Source organism: Marmota marmota, unplaced genomic scaffold (assembly GCF_001458135.2).
Source record: "Marmota marmota marmota unplaced genomic scaffold, marMar, whole genome shotgun sequence".
NCBI lineage: Eukaryota > Metazoa > Chordata > Mammalia > Rodentia > Sciuridae > Marmota > Marmota marmota.
Genome location: NW_026000019.1, coordinates 11,457,178 through 11,476,073, shown reverse-complemented (window position 1 = coordinate 11,476,073; position 18,896 = coordinate 11,457,178). Strand labels below are relative to the sequence as shown.

At 46.0% G+C, this 18,896-nt stretch overlaps 1 protein-coding gene across 8 annotated transcripts in view; it reads right to left on the bottom strand.

Moving 5' to 3' along the window:
- Positions 1–2,625: 2,625 nt before the first annotated feature.
- Positions 2,626–18,896, bottom strand: part of Rgs8 (regulator of G protein signaling 8) — a 36,376-nt gene continuing 20,105 nt past the window's right edge. For all 8 annotated transcript variants that reach the window (XM_048809875.1, XM_048809877.1, XM_048809874.1 and 5 more), the window contains 2 exons: positions 6,678–6,844; positions 2,626–5,368 (listed from right to left, as the gene is read on the bottom strand). In XM_048809875.1, the coding sequence (XP_048665832.1) occupies positions 5,186–5,368; positions 6,678–6,844 (350 nt within the window). In that variant the 3' untranslated portion in view covers positions 2,626–5,185. The remainder of the gene's footprint in view (positions 5,369–6,677; positions 6,845–18,896) is intronic.

The following is an 18,896-nucleotide window of genomic DNA, read 5'->3' as shown; positions in this document are numbered from 1 at the left end:
CTTTCCAAACAGTAGGTGGTACAAATAAAAATAACACCTGGCATTTGTATAGCACTTCACAGTTTCAAAGCCACTCTTATAACCCAAAGCTACTCTCCACCCCCACACTCATCCCAGACCATTCGCCTCCCATTTCCACCCACACCTCTGCTCTTCCTGGTGGCCAGCCCCGTGCCAGCCTCTGCAGAGCAAGGCCACGTGCTTCCCCTGAGGAGTCCACGTGTTCTGTGAAGAGTCTCCTCATAAAGAATCAGCCGACCAGAAATGTGGGCAGAGAGCAACGGGCAGCTTGTTCAGGTTCTGTTTATTATGTTGTCACAGCCTTGTTGATAGTAAAGGTGAATGACATTATTCCACTTTACATGGTAATGAAACAACTCAATGAGGACTCCATCAGCCAAGCAGTTTATATGGCGATGAGCGTCTACAAATCTGTTGTGCTGGCCAGTGACCAGCTAATGCTACCGCGGTTAGAGTGCACACGGAGCCCAGCCACCTTTTCCGCACCTGGCAGAGGGGAGAGAGCAAAAGGGTCCAAAGGGAGTAAGAATCAAGAAAGGAACAGTTATTTGAAAAGACCCAGACCCCGAACCCGGGAAGGCTAGTGGCCCCATGCTGAAGTCTCCCATCATGGCCCAGAGCATTGTGGGAGTCCTGAGAGGCCACAGGGACAGGAAGACATCTTTGCTCTTGGCTTCTTCCTCCACAGTCTCATGCCAAGTGGCATGGTGGCACAGGTTCTCGGTGCCAGAAGTGACTTTGCCACCTTTCTTGTTTTAACCCAGAGGATATAGGTTTTGAAAGGGCTGACACTTGGCAGATTCAAGGCTGAGGATGGGAAACCAGGGTTCCTCTGCCTGGCTCGGAAGTGGGCAGTCTTGTTGGTGGGAGGCCATCCTGCCTCTGAATGTGCCCCTTGTCACCTTTCCCTCTGGGACATGGAGGAGCAGACGCCACATCCGCAGCTTGTCTCTCCTGCCTGCTCCTTCCTCTTCAGTCTTCCCATCCCATCCTTCCCAAACTCTCCACACAATAGGCTCATGCCTTCCCCTCACAGCACACCGAGTTTCTCTATTGTCCTGGGCTTAGGGTCACAGGCCCCATCAGCCCCACTGCAGATCAGTGCCCAGGGCCTGCACCCGGCGGCTGGCCCTGCAATCTGGGCAGGATGCCTTCACAGCTTTGGTTTATCGGAGCAGCAAGTTCTGGAGAGAGCACCAGAGAGTCAACTAGCTAGCAGCTTCCCAGCTGCCCATCCAACCTGGGACCAAGAGGGAAAGCAGAGGGCTTGGAACAAAGACCAAACCCCCTGAGATCTTGGAAAAGCTTCCCAGATCTTGATACTCCCCAGGATGTGACACCCTCCACTGAAAAATTTGGAAGTCGTTATGTTACTACTACTACTGTCACTACCACGACACTCTGCACGCACTACCTGAGTTCCAACTACCCTATTGCATGGCCTCGGGTACAGAGGCATAGCCTGACATGAAACCGTGAAACACAGAGCATGGGAAAACAAACAGGGGACAAGGCCCAGGAGGCCAGATGGGAGGAAGCACTGCCAACGAGACTCAGAAGGCGTGGGGAGGCATGTCTTGATCAAGGTCCCCTTCAGCTCCCAGCCTGACACACTGACTGCCAAACCACGCGTGTGCTTGGCCAGAGCACTTTGACCTCAAAGGAGTTAGTCAGACTGGGAGGGCAAAGGCAGCTACCCCAGGAGTCCCACGCAGAGCTGCCAGGTTTCCTGATCATTGTGCTTTTTGCATCTGGGTGGCCTCCAGTCCTCTCTGGCCCGGCAGCTGTTTTACCCTCAGCTGTGTCCCCCTGACTCCTCAGGCCAGTGCTTCCTGACCCCCTCTGCACACCTGAGCCACCTGTGGAGCTCTGATTTAGCTCTTCTGGAGTGGGTCCTGGTCTACCAGGTTTTTAATGCTCTCCAGGTAAGTCTAATGAGCAACCAAGTTTGAAAGCCACTGTGCTAGACCATCTTTATTCAGAGTCCACAGGTCACTACACACACGGGAGCTGATGAAAAGTGCGGATCTCTGGCCCCACTCTCCCCATTCTATAAGCTCAACACCATTAGGTGTGGAACCTGGGAATTAGCATTCATAACAGGCCTTCGAGGTGATTCCTGTGCATGCTCAAGTTTAATAAGAGCACTGATCAGAGGATCCCTCCTCGCCCCAGTGGTGCCCGGGGTTGCGAATGGTTGTCGATGACTCTATTCTACTCAGTCCACCATGGCAAGCCGCAAAACAGGTTAGCACTCCAATGGGACCAAAAGGCCACTCAGAGATGGAGAGCAGATCACAAAGCCCCAGCACTACCCAGCCTGCTTCTCAAGCTTGCCTTGAGCCTTCACAAGTTCCAGGACCAGACCAACCCTTGAGTCTAGAAGATGGCCATCCACACAAGCCTGGCATGAGGAGCAAAGGAAGACATTCAATGGAACTGGCACCTGGGATGCCGGACTATGAGGTGTATGAGGCTCATGGAGGAGGAAATGGGAGAGGGGGACAGGACTGGTGACATGGAAGGTCAGGGATGAGGTATGCTTGAATATTGCTCTAGATGTTGTAAACATTTCTCTTTCTTTTTTTTTTTTTTTTTAACATTTCTCTTTCATCGCAGACCAAAATCTAGGTTGGCATGACCAAAGTGCCTAAAAGTGGGCATCAGAGCAGAGAGCTCTGAGCCTTTTGTGGGAATCAGGGGCTACAGGGTGTGAGGGAAGCCACCCTCACAGAAAGATCATGACTGCAATGTACTACTCCAGTGTTCACATTATTACACACACATACGCACACAGAGACGCTCCACGGGAGAACCATAAATAGATCTATCATGTTACTATATGCATGGACACACACCCACGTGCCCTTGTCTAGCTGCAAAATTCAAGACACCCAAGCATGGTCCTTCACACCTCCCACGGTGGGAGGGAGTCACCGGGGCGCCATGATACCACCATCTGCAGCCTTCGTTCCACCAGAACTTGGCAAGAACTCCAGGCCCCAGTTGAGGTGGCCACACAACATTCTTGTTTAGAACTTTCTCCTTGGGATGGTGGAAGTGGTGAAAAGGCTTTCCTAGGACATTTCACATCTCCATATCTCTGTGCAGTCCCAATTTATATGCACCTCATCTTCGACAGTAGAGTTGGCAGCAGATGCACTTTTCATATGTAAACAATGTTCAAAATACCCTGTTAGAGAATTAATCATTAAGTTAATTCTGGCAGCTTTAGCTAAGGATTGTTTTTGACCATGGTGGGGAGATACGATCTGATCTATTTGGGAATACAATGTGAGGCTTTTGAGTTTTTGAACATGAACTTCCACAGGTCTCTTCAGTGTGAAGCCTAGGAAGCAATTGTCCTCTCTCTCCTGAAGTTCACATAGACTTGCCAACCCCCACTTACAGATGACAAGGTGCCATGTCACAGCAGCAGGCACTATCACTAGTGGGATTCAAGGGCCTTCTTGGCCTTTTGTGGTTGGTATTAAGGAAGGGAGTGATTCTCAAAGTTACTGGACAGGAATGCAAACCCTGGAACCCCAGTATAATCTAAAATAACCTAGCACCCCACAAAAGAAGAGTGCTCCATCAACCAGTTCTCCATCCCTGTACTCCAGAGTGTGTGTGTAATCATGTGCAAATCCACTGTCAGCCACGCCAAAATGTTTTTAGATCTGAAATGAATCCAAATCCACTGGTCATAAATTATCCCAGTAGCACCTCCACCACATTCTTGGTAAGTCAGTTCCCCTGGATACGAGCGTCTTCCAGGATCTTCTTTCACCTTCTGATCGTTCTGCTGAGGATTCATTCCTTTGACACTGCTCTTGCAGCAAAGTCAGCTTTTTCCTGGGCAGCCAGAGAAGGTTCTGTGTTGCTCATTCATCCTCCAAGGAAGCGTTTCCTGACACATTTCCAAAGTAGCCCCAGGGTACCATGACAGCTTTGTTGGAAGGTCTCCACAGCCAGGTGTTCACAGTGATCTTCTTAGCCACACTTATTTAATGTTTAATCCCAAAGACCAGAGACCAAGAAGAAAGTTGTTTCCTAGTAGCCAAGAGAAGGAACTTTCTAAGAAAGCATGTTCCCAGGAAGCAAGCTGCAAGGAGTTCTGGTCCAATTTCCCATTCTCCCCCATCATAATTACATAGCCTGCATGGAAGGGGGACGTGGAGAGACAGGGAAAAATATTAGGCACTGGGAGAGCTGTCATGCTATGGGATTCACCTGCTTTTGCCAAGCTCTCTGTCATCCTAAAAGATCGGTGATGTGTGATGCCACAGGGAGGCGAGGGCAGAGAATGCATTAAGCAACAGACACAAAATTCTACTGGTGCTACATTCCCTGGTCATTCTGCATCTGGAAAAGTTCTTGGTAGAATTGAGGAAGATTCTCAAGCTGTGTCTTTCTTAATGACAGCTTCACTCAGAAGTTCCGAAGGAAATCTCCCAAGACCCTTTCTGGAAATGCAAGAGTAAGGAAATCTTACAAATTTCCTAGGCCAAGATGGGCAGTGATCACAGATTCTCACACTGGTCCGATGGAAATGGAAGGAAGAGCCAACTCCGTGGAGTTTACCCTCTCCCAGAGGTCACCTGTCAATGTGCTAGAAACCTGGGACTCCATATGACAATCCTAAAAAAAAACTGGATTCTGCAGAGACTTCTCTCCTAAGCTGTGAGGTCCCAGCACCCTAGGCTGGCCACTATGTTGTGACAGCAAATCACAAGAGAGAGGCCAAATCTTCCAGCTACTCCTCCCAGGGTCCGGGACAAGTGGAGAGTCAGGAATCCTAACTGGAGAGGGTGTGGAGGTGGTGGAAACTGCATTTGCTCTATTTACAGATTAGCCTAGCACAGCGGATCTGTCTTCTCAGTGGAGATGACCCAAGGCATTATAAAGGGCAAGTTGCTGACCCAGAGAAGGGTGACAGCGGCCGGGTGCTACCACTAACCAAACACAAACGTGGGTAAATGGAAGAGTCCAAGCTCTGGCAGCTGGGTCACACTTTGGAATGGCCCTTCGTTCCCTCCTCACCCCCAGCCTCCCACCCCAAATGCCACTGCCTTTGAACATCCATGACAATTCACATTAGATTATGGTCTTGGCAGCGAGGGGAGGGGAAGGCCAGTGATTTCCAAGAGTCCCCATCTGAGGTCTAACTGAGCCTCCTCTGGCTTTGGGACAGCAGATCTAAGTACATTTTGGACCTCAGGAACCTAGGGTAAGAGTCTTTCTCCATGAGGCTGTGTACTTTTCCCTGGGCCTGGTCAAAGCAAGTCAGGGACGGCTCTTGCATGTTCTTCCTTGTGGCTTCTCGGGTCTGGAAGTCGATGTTTACCTAGAGACACAAACAGAGAGCAAGTTCACTAACCCCCAAGGGCCAAGCTATGTGATTATCATTAATGATAGCATCTTATATCTTTAAGGTGATATAGGCTTTTTAAGCTGCCATCATGGATCTCATCTCTGGGGATCACAGCAGGAATCCTGTGCCATCTGAAGACCAGATATTCTTAGTTTTAATTTGTAAATAAGGACACTGAAGAAAAGAGAGACTGCAAAGCTTGCCTCGAGTAGAAGGAAAAGTTAGGAACAGAGTCAAATTTTAAAACCCCATATCAATTTACTCCTAATTCAAACATCTTGATTTCAGGAAAGGGTTAGAATCAAGCCAAGTGTTAATGCAGGGTGTCTGAAGTCAGCTTTCCCCACTGTACTTTCGTAACTAGTGCTCTGTAGAGAAAGACCCTGGTCAGAATGTACGGCTCTATTCCAATCAGCATTATAAGGATCCTCTAGCATCCTATTCACCTGGTGAAGACCTCATGCACTCCCCAGCCAATACATAATTGAAGAGCTCCAAATATGCAGCACTCCTGCACTCATAACAAGTATTTTATTCAGTTAAAACTCTCCCAAGTGAAATTCTGCAGGATAACTCAGAATGGCATTTCACAGAAATTCACCTCACTATACATAATTATAAAAATATATATAAGGTCTGGGATTGTGGCTCAGCAGAAGAGTGATCGCCTCACATGTGTGAGACCCTAGGTTCAATCCTCAGCACCACTTAAAAATATATGAATAAAATAAAGGTTCTATGTCCAGCTACGATTAAAAAATAAATATTTAAAAAATATATATAAATAACTCTAAATGTTCATTAATGAGCAGTGGCAAATATTGAATAGGTGCTTTATCTCTAACAGAGTAGTCTTGAAAGACAGGTGATATTATTCCCTTTTACACTGAGGAAAATGAGACTCAGAGAGATTGAGTAAATTGACCAAGATCATACAGTTAGTTAGTGGTGGAGCTGAGTGAGATTGGAACCAAATCCCAAAGCAGAGCTTATTCCATTAAACTCTACTGTCTTGTAGTAGGATAACAAACAAACATGGACTCAGTGGCATCTACTCTTGCAAAATCCCTATAGCAACACAGTTCCTGATAGCATATGTATGACAGAGAGCTTCTGCTCCTAAAAAATAATCCCTTTTCATTGAGAGTCACCAGAGTAATGAGGCTCAGTTCAGTAGAAGAAAGTCCTCATCACACCTGCATCAAACCCTCTCCAAGGGGAGAGATGTGGGCCAGGAGCCATGGACAGAGGTCTGACAAGATGGGTGCCCTGGCCAACACACCTCCCGTGGAGCCTGCACATCCACAAACTCCTCAAAGATCCTGTGGGCCTTGGAGACCAGCTTGGCGGTTGACCTGGTCTTCTTGAACTCCTCACAGGCCAGCCAGAACTCCAGGTTCTCCTCGCTGAACTCAGTCTTCAGGAAGGCGCGGAAGGCGGCCACCCCATCTAAGGAAGGGAGGGAGATGGAGAGAAAAGAGATAGGACAAACTTAAGTCCAAGAACTAGAGAAGATAGAGAGGTAATAATTATGTGCCCCTAAGGGTCCAAGCTTACTGATGCCACACCCCCTTGACGACTGCTTTCTCTGACACACAGGAACCCTGAGAGCAAACTGTGCTTCTCGTCCAAGGATCAGAGCGATACCAAGGAGGAATGTTCAAAAAGCCATAATCATAAACATGGGGAGGCCTGGCCACATCTAATCAGCCCTCAGTGTTTATGACCCATTCCCTAATGCAGGGTCGGTGGTCCCTGGGGCTGCTGGTTGCTAATTAGGCCAAGGTAATATAAGCATTCCATACTCTACTCTAATCCAAATCAATACCCTGAGAAAACACACTATCTGCTGCTGCAAGACAAACTAGAGGCGAACATGTGTATCTCAGAGCCAGTCAGTGACCAGAAAAATATCTGAGTAAACCCCTACCAAAATTCATTTGGTAATGCCATCCTGCTGCATGGACCCTATTCCCAGCCTCTTTTAGAAAACCTTTGAGGCCCTGTTTTTTGACGTTTTATTCCATATATTCTTTACTTAAGATTTGCCTATCAAATTATGTTTTAATTGAGGTAGATTATAATTTTCCTACCAAATAATTTAGCAATTATCATCCCCTTTCATTCTTATTAATCAGTGTCATCCACATTGCCAAGCAGAGCTTTCGATCGGCACAAGGTGATCAGGATCACCACATCAAGTCCAGAAGGAAAATAACATTCATTTACACCCGGTGCTTTCAGTTAAATGTTTTTATTTTAAATATTTTTTTCATGAATTATTTTAACCCTTAAGGCTCCCCTCTAATCCAGGAACAGCTACAGCTTTCCATATACTGTCCTCAGAAGAGGAGCAGATACAACCCAAAATAAAGAAGTGCCACAGTGGTTAAAAGTGACTCTGGTGTTAACTTTTATTTCTTTTCTGAAGTTCACTAGGGGGACCAACTGTTCACAATTCTTAATTCTAGATGATGATGATGACGACTTGGACATCTGATGTCCATGGATATGTACCAGGTCACGGTGTTGGCTAGGATCATTGAATAGGTTGTCGGCATCAGGCAGTTAATATATTTAAATGTTTGTTTTTTGATTTTTTGATACATTTTTATTTCTCCTAATAAAAAATAAATCATTGTATGTTTTTGTCTTTCAAAACAGACGTTCTAACGTCCACCCTGGAACAGTCATAAAAGCCAAGACTTTGCATCGCAAGAACCAGGGACTTGAGAAAGACGAGGGTTTTCATGGGGCTCCCAAAAGCCAAGCTTTAAATCACAAAGAGATTTGAGTTTTGAGATCTGAACTTAACTTGTTTTAGAAAAGTAGGGTGGCTGGTTAATTTACCATCCACACCTGGACATCTCTGCAAGTGAAGGATGTCGTGTTAATGACATGGGGACAATCTGCATAAACCAAGACCATCACAGATGACACCCAGAGCACATGGTCGCCAGACTCTGAGCCATGGAGAGAGGGGACAGTAGGGTATAGTGTAGGGTTACTTCCCATCAGCAGGATGGAAGTAAAATCATTCCCGTACCTGGGGAGGAACGGGAGAGGGACATGGTTTAGGCTAAAATGAGAAGTCTATTCAGGGCACCTCCCACCTCATTCCCCCACTGGGGTCAAAACTCTAGAAGGGAGTAGGAATCCATGATACATTGGGAATCCCAGCAACCACAGAACAGTAACATGGCAACATTTAGGCAGAGATGGCCTGAGAATCATGCACTCAATTCAAGTGGTACTTGAATTGACTAATGTGAAAAGTATTGACCAAGGTCTCTGGATATATCAGAGAACAAATCATAAAATTACTTCCCATTAAATCTCTCTTGGATGCTTTCTTTGATACCCCTCCCACACTGGGGCCTCTCCAAATTTCCCATATGGAGATTCAGAAGTTTCCAGAGGTGGCAGAGTAAACTTGGGTCTGAGAGCAAGCATGCCTTCCAGTAGGTCTCCGCTGCCTGGACCAGCCTTCCAAGGACATCCAGTGCCCTCCGGTTCAGCAAGGAAAGACTCTGAGCAGTGACCACAGAGGACCTGAGAAGACCTGGGGCCCCCAGGCCAGAGGTCTGTCCACCTGCCTCCATCTTTTCTTTCCAGGCTTGTTTTTTGTTAAGTAAACTTATTTTTTTTTTAATCAGAGAGAGAGAGAGAGAAATTTTTTTTAATATTATTTTTTAGTTTTCGGCAGACACAACGTCTTTGTTTGTATGTGGTGCTAAGGATTGAACCCGGGCCGCACGCATGCCAGGCAAGTGCGCTACCACTTGAGCCACATCCTCAGCCCCATAAACTTATTTTTAATTGGTACATAAAAATATAAAAATCGTACATATTAGTAGGGTAATGAAATGTTTCATGCATGGATAGATTGTGTAATGTTTAAATCAGGTTAAACTCCTGAAACATTTATCATTTCTTTTTTTTTATATTTATTTTTTAGTTTTTTAGGTGGACACAATATCTTTATTTTACATTTATGTGGTGCTGAGGTTTGAGCCCAGGGCCACATGCATGCTAGGCGAGCACTCTACCACTAAGCCACAACCCCAGCCCCCATTTATCATTTCTTGACAGTAAAAACTTTCAAAATTATTTCTTCAAACTTTTTTAAATGTACAGTATATTTTACTTCCTATGTAGTCATGCTATCATGCATGCAATAACACCCTAGAAATTCTTGCTCCTATCCAGCTGTAGCTGAGTACCCACTGACCAGTCTTTCCTGATCCCTCCTCCACCTCTGGTTACCAGCACCCGACTCTGTGAGGCCAACTTGCTCAGAAACCACCTCTGAGGGAGCTGGTGGGCCTTGTATCTGTCTTTACACACTTCCCATGAGGTCGGAGAGTAGGAAGGAAAGGGGAGTCAGAAGGGCCTCTGAGCCTATGTGTTCACCTAGAAGAGGAACTGGAAAGGGACTCACGAGAGTCTATTGTTTTTAATCTCAAAGTGACAAAGTTCCTTGAATGGGAGAATTTGTGTTGGATTTTATTTTGTTTTTCACCAAACAAAAACAGGTGTTTGTGAGCAAGTTGAATGTAGTTAAAGATAAGGAAGGGAAATTCCCTTGCTGCCTTCCTCCATGGTATTGGTAAGGACATCCTTGTAAGGAAGCTCTGTCCGGCCCTAGGGGAGACAAGGTTCATACAGACTCTCTTCTAAACTAGGTCTCAGCTTTGGTGGGCCTTGTGTGAATTAAAAGAAATAACACCTGCAAAGTGCCCACCCCCAAGAGAGTTACCGTCCTTCTTCCCATTTTACAGGGGAGGAAGTTGATGCTGAGAGAAGCCGCTGGCCTGATTTCACACAACCAATAATATGTCGCATTAAATTTAAGGTAAACACCATGCCTGTAACCCCAGTGGCTTGGGCGTCTGAGGCAGGAGGACTCCAAGTTCAAAGCCAGGCTCAGCAACTTTTCAAGGCCCTAAGCAACTTAGCAAGACTCTGTTAAAATAAAAAATAAAGTGGCTGGGGATGTGGCTCAGTGGTTAAGCTCCCCTGGGTTCAATCTCTGGTACCAAAACAAAACAAAACAACAACAAAAAAAAAAACTTAAGGTATACTAACCCCAATTCCATGTAGTAATGATGCCATTCTCGTGGATTTATTTATTCATTCACCCTCAGAAGAACTGGCCTTCTGCTAAGTGCTAAAAGCAGACACAGCAGCAGGGTGTCCTATATACACTTGCCATCAAAGGGCAGTTTGAGCCAACAAAACATAATTGTGGCAACATGACAAAGTGTGATAAGCTATACAATAGGGAAAGTACCTAGGGCTAAGAAAGGGCCTAGGAAGGGCACCTGGGCCAGCGCTGAAGCAGGAAGGAAGATCAACAGAAGGAGCAAGCTTTTAGGCTCAGACAGGAAGTTAAGAAGGAAGCTAAGAGAAAGAAGGAAGGGAAGATAGAGAAGAGAATTTCAGGAAGAAGGATCCACATGCATAAAGGCTAGCATTAGGAAAGTTCATTTGAGTAATTAGAGTTTAGAAATACCAGTGTTTGATAATAATCAAATGGCTAAAAATGATTGGGCTTATTTTTAGAATGGGCTTTTGCCAAGAGGCCCATGAACGAGCCAGAGGGATGGGAGGCCTGCACAGCCCTGCAGATGGCCAGGGAAAGATCACTACCAGGACGAGGAGTGGCTCCTGGGTCTAGGGCTACCCAGAGCGCTAAGCCGGGGTTGTTAGAGCCATGCAGTCACAGCGGGCCGGGGACCTGGTCATACTGTGGTAAGGATTGTGTGACTGAGAGGGAGGAAGTGGAAACCGTCCATTCAGATGTCTCTTGCAAGAGCTGAGAAGGAAGAAGAGAGATGAACGAGCATAGCTGATAGGGAGCCATCAGGAAAAGACTTGTGCTGCTTATTAGTTTGTTTATTAAGTTAGCTTTAGGTCTGTTTAAAGGTTGATCGGATCAGAAAAGGCTTTCTTGAGCAAGATGAATTGAGGTTAAAGGAAAGAAAGGTTAATTTTAAAAATAATGCTGCCTCTAAGAAGGCAGAAGAAATAGGTCTGAAAGCAGAATTATGAGGGTGAGAAAGAGGAAAGGCCATGTGTGAATGCAGAGAAGTTTCTAGCATTAGGTGGGGAATTGAAGGAGTTGTCTGCTGTTGGCTGGGGAAGGAGGGAGGAGTTAGGGAAGGCAGAGTCTTTCTTCTTACTTATTTATTTAGGATTTGGGGTAGGGGCTTTATTTATTTACTATATATCATTGGTAGCTTGGGATTTTACAAAACCCCAGCTCAGTTTATTTTCACAACGCTGTTCCATAGATACCATCACCCCCATTTTCCACAGGAAGAAACAAAAGTTTAGAGAAATTGATTCAATTGCTCAATTACTCCATTGGTAAGAGGAGAACCAAGATTTCCAGCGGGTTCCGAGTCACTCCAAAGCAAACTCTTTCCAGATGTGTTTGCCAGCAGAGGGGGGAGCAAGGCGGGAGAGAGCGGAGAGGAGAAGAATGGTTATTTGGAAAGAAGGCAAGTTTTACAGAAAAGGGACCAAGAAGTAGAGGAACTTGTCCTTCCTAAGGACAAGTGAAGAAAAAGAGAATGGTAGATGAAGACAGAATATAAAATACAAAGGAATGTATCTGAGATTCATTGAGCTGGACAATCCTGCTCTTTATAAAGTTGGGGTGAGGTTGCCATTTGGACTACATCCACGTGCTAGGTTTTGGAGCTGTGTGTCTGACAAGAACAAATCATATAATGCCACCCCTCACAGAACTTTCAGGCTAGTCGAATGTAAGAGATATTTAGTAATAATTTAAAATGATTAATTGAATAAGTACAATAAAATAATTAATTGAATAATCCCAGATGCTAAAAGGGAGGGTTACCATGCACCAAAAGGGAGAAAGAACTTTTAATTTGAGAGTGTATCTACCTCTCAGAGAGAGGACCACCCTCTCTGAATGAAACTTGAACCTTGAAAACAGCCAAGATTTAGGAACTGGAAGTTGAGGGGAAAAAAAGAAAGACAGATATCAGGAGTTTAAAAAATCAGAGAGGCATTTTAAAACAATCATAGTGAGCATTTTATGAGTAATTACTTTGGGCACCACACCAAATGTTTTATGCTCCCTATGGCACTTGCTCCTCATGGCAAATCCATAGCAGAGGTCCTGATGTTTTACCATTTGAAAGGAGAGAAAAATAAAGCTCAGAGAAGTGAAGTGAGTTGCCTGAAGTCCCACAGCAAGTGGCAAGGATTCCAAACTACAAAGCCAGCATTTGCCTGTGTGTCAGTGGTCCAGGACCAGCACGATGGTGGGGCCCAAGAGCTGCCTCTGCCAGTGTACAGAGCCTTTATGATCTTGGAAAAGTACCTTAACATTTTTTTTATTTTTTTTAGTCATACATGACAGCAGAATGTATTTTGACATATAATACATACATGGAATGTACATACATCAATCATATTGTCTATTCTATTCTGCTGCCCTTCCTATCCCCCCTACTCCTCCCCTCCTCTCCCATCATTTCTCTCTATCCAATCTAATGTGACACACCTTAACATTTTAAAGCCCAGGTCTTCTCATCTGTAAAGTGGGAACAATCTCAGGACTTGCTGCCCTGGATTGCTGCCAGGATCAAACGAGGCCATCCATGCAAAAGTGCCTCGTATTCATTATAGGCTGTCAGTGAATGTGAGCTCTTTGAGAAGTTTGTTTTACAAAAAGGAAAGTGGAATGTAGAATGTTGAATTGTGTATGGTCACCTGGTCAGTAACAGGAGGGAAGTGGATTGTGCACATCGGTGTGACTTCAGAGGCCACACTGCCTGCCCCTCCTCTGATAGTTGGTGTACGGCTGTCCCAAAGGAAGGAGGGACAGTAACCCTGGTTAGGCAACCACACTGGACACATGTATGCTGCAGCCCTACCAATGTGCATTCGGCCTACAGTCCTGGAGAATCTCCAGCAGGAGGACACCTGCCATCACCTTCACTGTGGTGAGAACTGAGGCCATTATGTGCCACCGAGAACCTGGAATCTGCCTACCCGCTCTTCTCCCCCACAATGCTGACCACCAGCCCTAGCTCCACTCTTACACTTAGAAAGACCAAAGCATCTTCCTGGGGGGCTGTGGCGCTGCCCAGAGTAGACAGGCGTCTTTCCACCTATGACGAGGGACTGCGGGATGCTCTTTCAGGCCATCTCAACCCAACTGGAGGCCAGCATTTCCAGGATGGGTCAGAGGGAACAGGAGGGGGACCCAAGCATAATATGGCACTTGGAAGTTGCCAGGAATTTCAAGGGCAGAGCTGAGGGATGAGGAAGGAGAAGAGAATGGCCCAGCTCTAGAAGGCCCTTCCGGGGGCAGGGGGAGGGCTGGATCTTGAGAAACAGCAGAGAACAGATTGCCACCAAGATGCCACCATAGACAAAGGTCACAAAGGCCCAGCAGACTGCACCTGCCCTCAGCCCTCTGCTCCACACTTTTTCCTCCTACCCCCTCTCAACCCTGGCCTCCTCCTACCCTTTTCACATTCCCAGGACCAGCACTGAGGAAGGCACACCGTGGAAGGTCACTGTGCAAAGATAAGCTATAGCCTGGAACAGTGGAAGTGAGAAGGGACAGGAGGCTTCCACTGCTTCAGAGCCCTCCTCCTGCCTGGAGCAGATGGCGGCAGCAGGCTTCCAGGACAGACCACTTGCCCCCCACATGCACACCTCTCCTGCTTAGGCAACCTAGCAAACAAATTGCACAGGACCAGAGCGGGTGGGATTTGCTCCTCTCGTCCTTGTCACTTCTCCCCTCCATCCACTGCCCCCCTCCTCCCTGCAAGCATTGTGCTCTCTCCTCCTGCTAACTCCTCAGCACCTTTCCCTTGGCTTCTGTCCTGTGCCATCCCCCCCACTGCCTTTCATCTTTCCCCTCCTCCCCACCAGGACCCTCTCCTTGACTTCTACTTATCCATAAACTGCTGGCTTATCTCTGAGCTCATCAGTGTCCTCCTGCATCACTCAAGGTGGCCACACTGGTAGCCACAGTGAATACCATTCACTGAGCTTCCTCTGCCAGGGCCCATGCCCCCTGCACACTGGACCCGGGGAACCGGAAAAGAGCAACTTTTCTCAGACCCCCAGAAGCCATTCTGCCCGAAATGGTGTCCTGGCTCTGACGCACACCAGCTAAATGTGAACTTGAGCAAGAAGCTTGACCTCTCTGTGCCTGGGTTCCCTCTTCTGTGAAACGCAGATGCGAACAGCACCTCCTCAGGAGCGCCATGTCGTACAACGAGCTCACACATGTCAACAATACGCAGAATGTGGAACAGAACGCTCCACCCGTGCTAGCGACGGTCGCTTCAGTGGTGTTTTGGTGGTGCCTAGTGCAGAACATAACACACCCAATACCAAATACAATCTGGTGATTTAAAGGGGTCAGTGGGTGGTGAGCCGCTTCGAACAATGGGAAAGAAATGGGGGTGGGGGGAAATCTGTCTTTCAGTCACTGAATTTCATTTGGGTTTTCTTTGCATGACCCTCTAAGGAATCAAGACTCTAGGAAAGTCACAAAATTTTTATATTGGTGCCTGTCCAGTAGCAGGAAGAGAGAGGCTCGCCCAGGAGTCCTGGAAGGGTGGACAGAATATCGCCATTCTCTTGAGCATCCACAGAAACTCCAAGAACATACCGGAGCTGCACATGCTGTGGCTGCTGGCTCTCTCCCTCTAGTTCTTTGATGCAGGGTGCTTACATAAGGAAAGAAACTGGGTCACTATGAATGAGCAGTGCAGCTGGTGCAGCAGGCAGGGTGGCTTAGGTAACAGTTCAAGGTCCAGCAGCCCTGGTTAGCTGGCTTCAGGGGTGGGCTGGAGCCTAGCTCCCTTCCCAGACTTGGAAAAATACAGGATCACAAGGCGGAAAAAAAAAATTAAGCTCTAGGTTTATTAAAGTTCTCCCCCAAAGATCAGAGTCCTCTTGTATTCCTGATCAATCGGAGAAAATAGCCCAGTGAATAGGTTCCAAGGTCAGACAGAGGATAAAACTTTGAAAGAAAATTCATTTATAAAATACAAGACATATATACCAGTGGTGAAATCAAATTGTCCTTGGTTGGGAACCATGCCACTGATTTGAAATTTGTGATGAAAATACAATCAGGAGCAGAATGTTTATTTTGTGCTCTCTATGAAATGAAGGTTTTTAACAAATAACTGGAGCTAAGCAAGATTTAGGTAGAGAGATAACAACTATTGCCAGTTATTTATTGGCAAGTAATAGGTATGCTAATTATACTTCAGTCTAATGAGTAATGTAATTTTCTTCAATGATCTATACTTTGTTAGTGTATATATAGTGAGATGACATATTTTAATCATAGTAGGACTAGAAAACTGTGAGAATCTTTGTGCTAGGAAAGACTTGATCGTGTTCTATGTTGGACACAGAGAAACAGGGATGCTCTAAGGCTGCATGTACCTTACTCCTAGGATGTGAGAGCAGAGGAGGAAGGAGATCCTGGGCCTTCCAACCCCACTTCCAATGTTCTATCTTAATCCACAAGCAGAAGTTGAGCTAAGCCATCAAGAGAAACAAGGTAGAGACGGTATCTACAACTACAGCAAGAAATTGACAAGGAATTTTCTATCAATGGGGGAAAAAAATAGACATACCCCTAATTGGGTGAAAGCATAGCATTCACAAATGATTCGTTTAATAAAGAAGTAACATAAAACCTCATGTGCACCCGTCCATAGCCTAAAGGATTTCAAAAATTAAGTATCCAGGATTTTTCTCAAATTGGTTTGATGGGGGAATACTGCAGAGACTCTCAAAGAGGGAACATATCAAATTCACTTGATGGGCTTTTAAAAAATACATCCCTAGGAGAATTCCCTTGCTTTCATGGGAGAAAGAGGGAGGAATGAGGAGGGGATTCCAAAGGCTCAGGGGCCCATGAGGTGGGTGATACAGAACCTGAATAAGCCCCACTAGTGATAGTATCCCCAATCCACTGCCTCAAGCTGCCCAGGGGATTAGGAGGCTGGTACAATCTTGGGCATAGAGGATCCATAAAATGCATGTTTTTAATGTCATGTTCTAACAAAAATAATAAAAACAGCTACTTTTCATTGAGCTCCTCTGTGTGCAAGTCGTCACATTTAGCATTTCACAACAGCTGTCACAATGAACGCTCTTGACTACACTAGGCAAGTCCTCCCGTCCCCCTCTTACAGACGAGAAGAGTGAGGTTTGCAGATGTGAACTCATTTGCCACACAGCTGGTCAGACAGAATGGGTAAGGGAGTTTGTCCAGTGGCTTCCATCCAGACCTTTCCACCAAGCCTGGTAAGTGGCCTGGGACAGCCCAGGCACTCCTTCCACAAAGGCTAGATGGGCAACATTCCTGGGTGCCAGTAAATACCCAATAACGTGGAGATGGTGGCAAGGAAGCAAAGACGTATCTGTTCCACGCCCTCCACCTCAGTTTCTCCAGAAAACACACAGGCCATCTTTGTTGATGTCCTGTTGACCCTCCTCCCTACCTACATGGAATCCGTGCCACATGCTGGATGGTTAGAGGCCCACACAGCCTGAGAGCTGCAGAAAGCAGCAATACAAGATACAGTATTTTGTGTGTTTCTTGGAAAGCCAGGGCCACCTGCTCCGACAGCAAGCTCCAGACTCATGTTTTCCTGAGTGTGTTGGAGAACAGCCCTTGCTGTACCCCAGTGTGCACAGACGTTCCTAAGGGGCTGGTAGAAAAAACACCCCAGGGGTTCTGATTCTGGGGATCCTGAAACAGGATCCAAAATGCTCATTTCTCATAAGCTCCGGACAGGAGCTGGTGCTACCTTCCTTGGATCTCACTTTGAATAACACGATTCCAGAATCTTCTGGCTTAGAGAGGGTTATGGAGGGGCAGTGAATGGAAACTGTGTGTTCTAGACTTAAAGGGCATTTAAATGAATACTTTAAGAAATTTAATGAGCCGATAACTTGGTCTTTGTTTATTTGGTTGGGGTTTTCTGCTTGGTGACTGTGTGACCACTTCAAGTCATTATATATTTTTTATCTCAATCATTATCTCAAAGGGAGCTAATTTTTAGAAACTCAAAGCTTCTTTATTGGTCTCATTTTCTCAAAGATAAATGATCACTCTGCAAATGCAAAACATTGTCCTTTTGCACTTAGTGTGCCCTGGGCCAGATGGGGACAGGTCAGCATGGACCCTCCATGCTCTGTGCAAACGATGAAGCAAGGCCCAATTTCCAAACAAATGCCCAGAGTGAGGCAGGGTGTGGGGTCAGGTGAAAGAAAAGGGAAAGAAATGCAGCCTACCATTGTACCTTAAAACTAGAATGAGTCCAATTATTTGTACCAAAAAAAAGGAATGAGAAATGGAAGAGGGAGACAAAAAAGAATGGAGAGAGAAGGGGAGAATTTATTCAGACACAGCATGTCCCTCGAGAAGCTGGACAAATCACAGCATATGCCTGAACTGCATCAAGAATGAAAACAGAAGACTAATTATTTTGTTCCTGTCCTCTAGCAACCTGTCAGTAAAGATCTCACCCAAAAGAGGAAGCTTCATTCTCCTGGGTATGAGTTGCAAAGCAGAAAGACCTCTGGGGGCTCATATGTGTGCACAGATACACACTTGTACACACACACACACACATACCCCTTGGGGCAAATGCGTGCACAACTCACAGACACCAAGTCTGATTGTTAGTGGGAAAAGATGCCAAATTAACATACATTAGAAACCCTTCCTAGTTAATGAAGCCATCAGCAATTTCAAGTTCAGTTACAAAGAAAAAAAATGAGCACTTAGCTAGTGGTTACCTCCCAGGCCTCCTTGGGTGCCTTTCCTCTTTGTATTGCATTTGTAAACAAATATGATTGGAAATAAAACTACTCCAAATATTTGCCTTCCAGATTTTTTTTTAATTCTAAACCTTAAGAAATAGCAAAGTTGCTTTCCTTTTGCCTGAGATTTGAGCCCATGAACTGCTCTGCCAAGGAGGTACTGTGCCAAGGAGGGCAGAAGCCTGGAACAGGGGCACCTCGGTCCCCCTTCTGGTAGCTGGAGCCATTTCAGCTTTGAGGCAGTTTTACATAAGCCTACAGGCAGCGCTGAGTCAAACCACCTGCTGTAGGTGATTGGTTACTGTCCAGCCCCCACATTTGCTACAGAACACCCCAGGACGAGGGGGTAGAACTGGATCCAGCTGTAAATACGAGGTAACAGATTTTTCAAGAGGCTAAATAGTACTCCATCAAGGGCACCCAATTATCCAGTAGCAGAGCTGGGTCAAAATCAGGAACATAGATTTGACTCTCAGTCAGTGCTATTCATTTAATTGTTCAAATACCTGTTCTCCGGTGAACTGGAAACCATGCTCTAAACTAAAAGCAGTCCTTGTGCTCCAACACTTCTAATATGGACAGGACAGAATTTAAGAGGGTCGATGAATGTCAGGATTCCATTTGAAATCTCAAGGCCACCTACAATGTG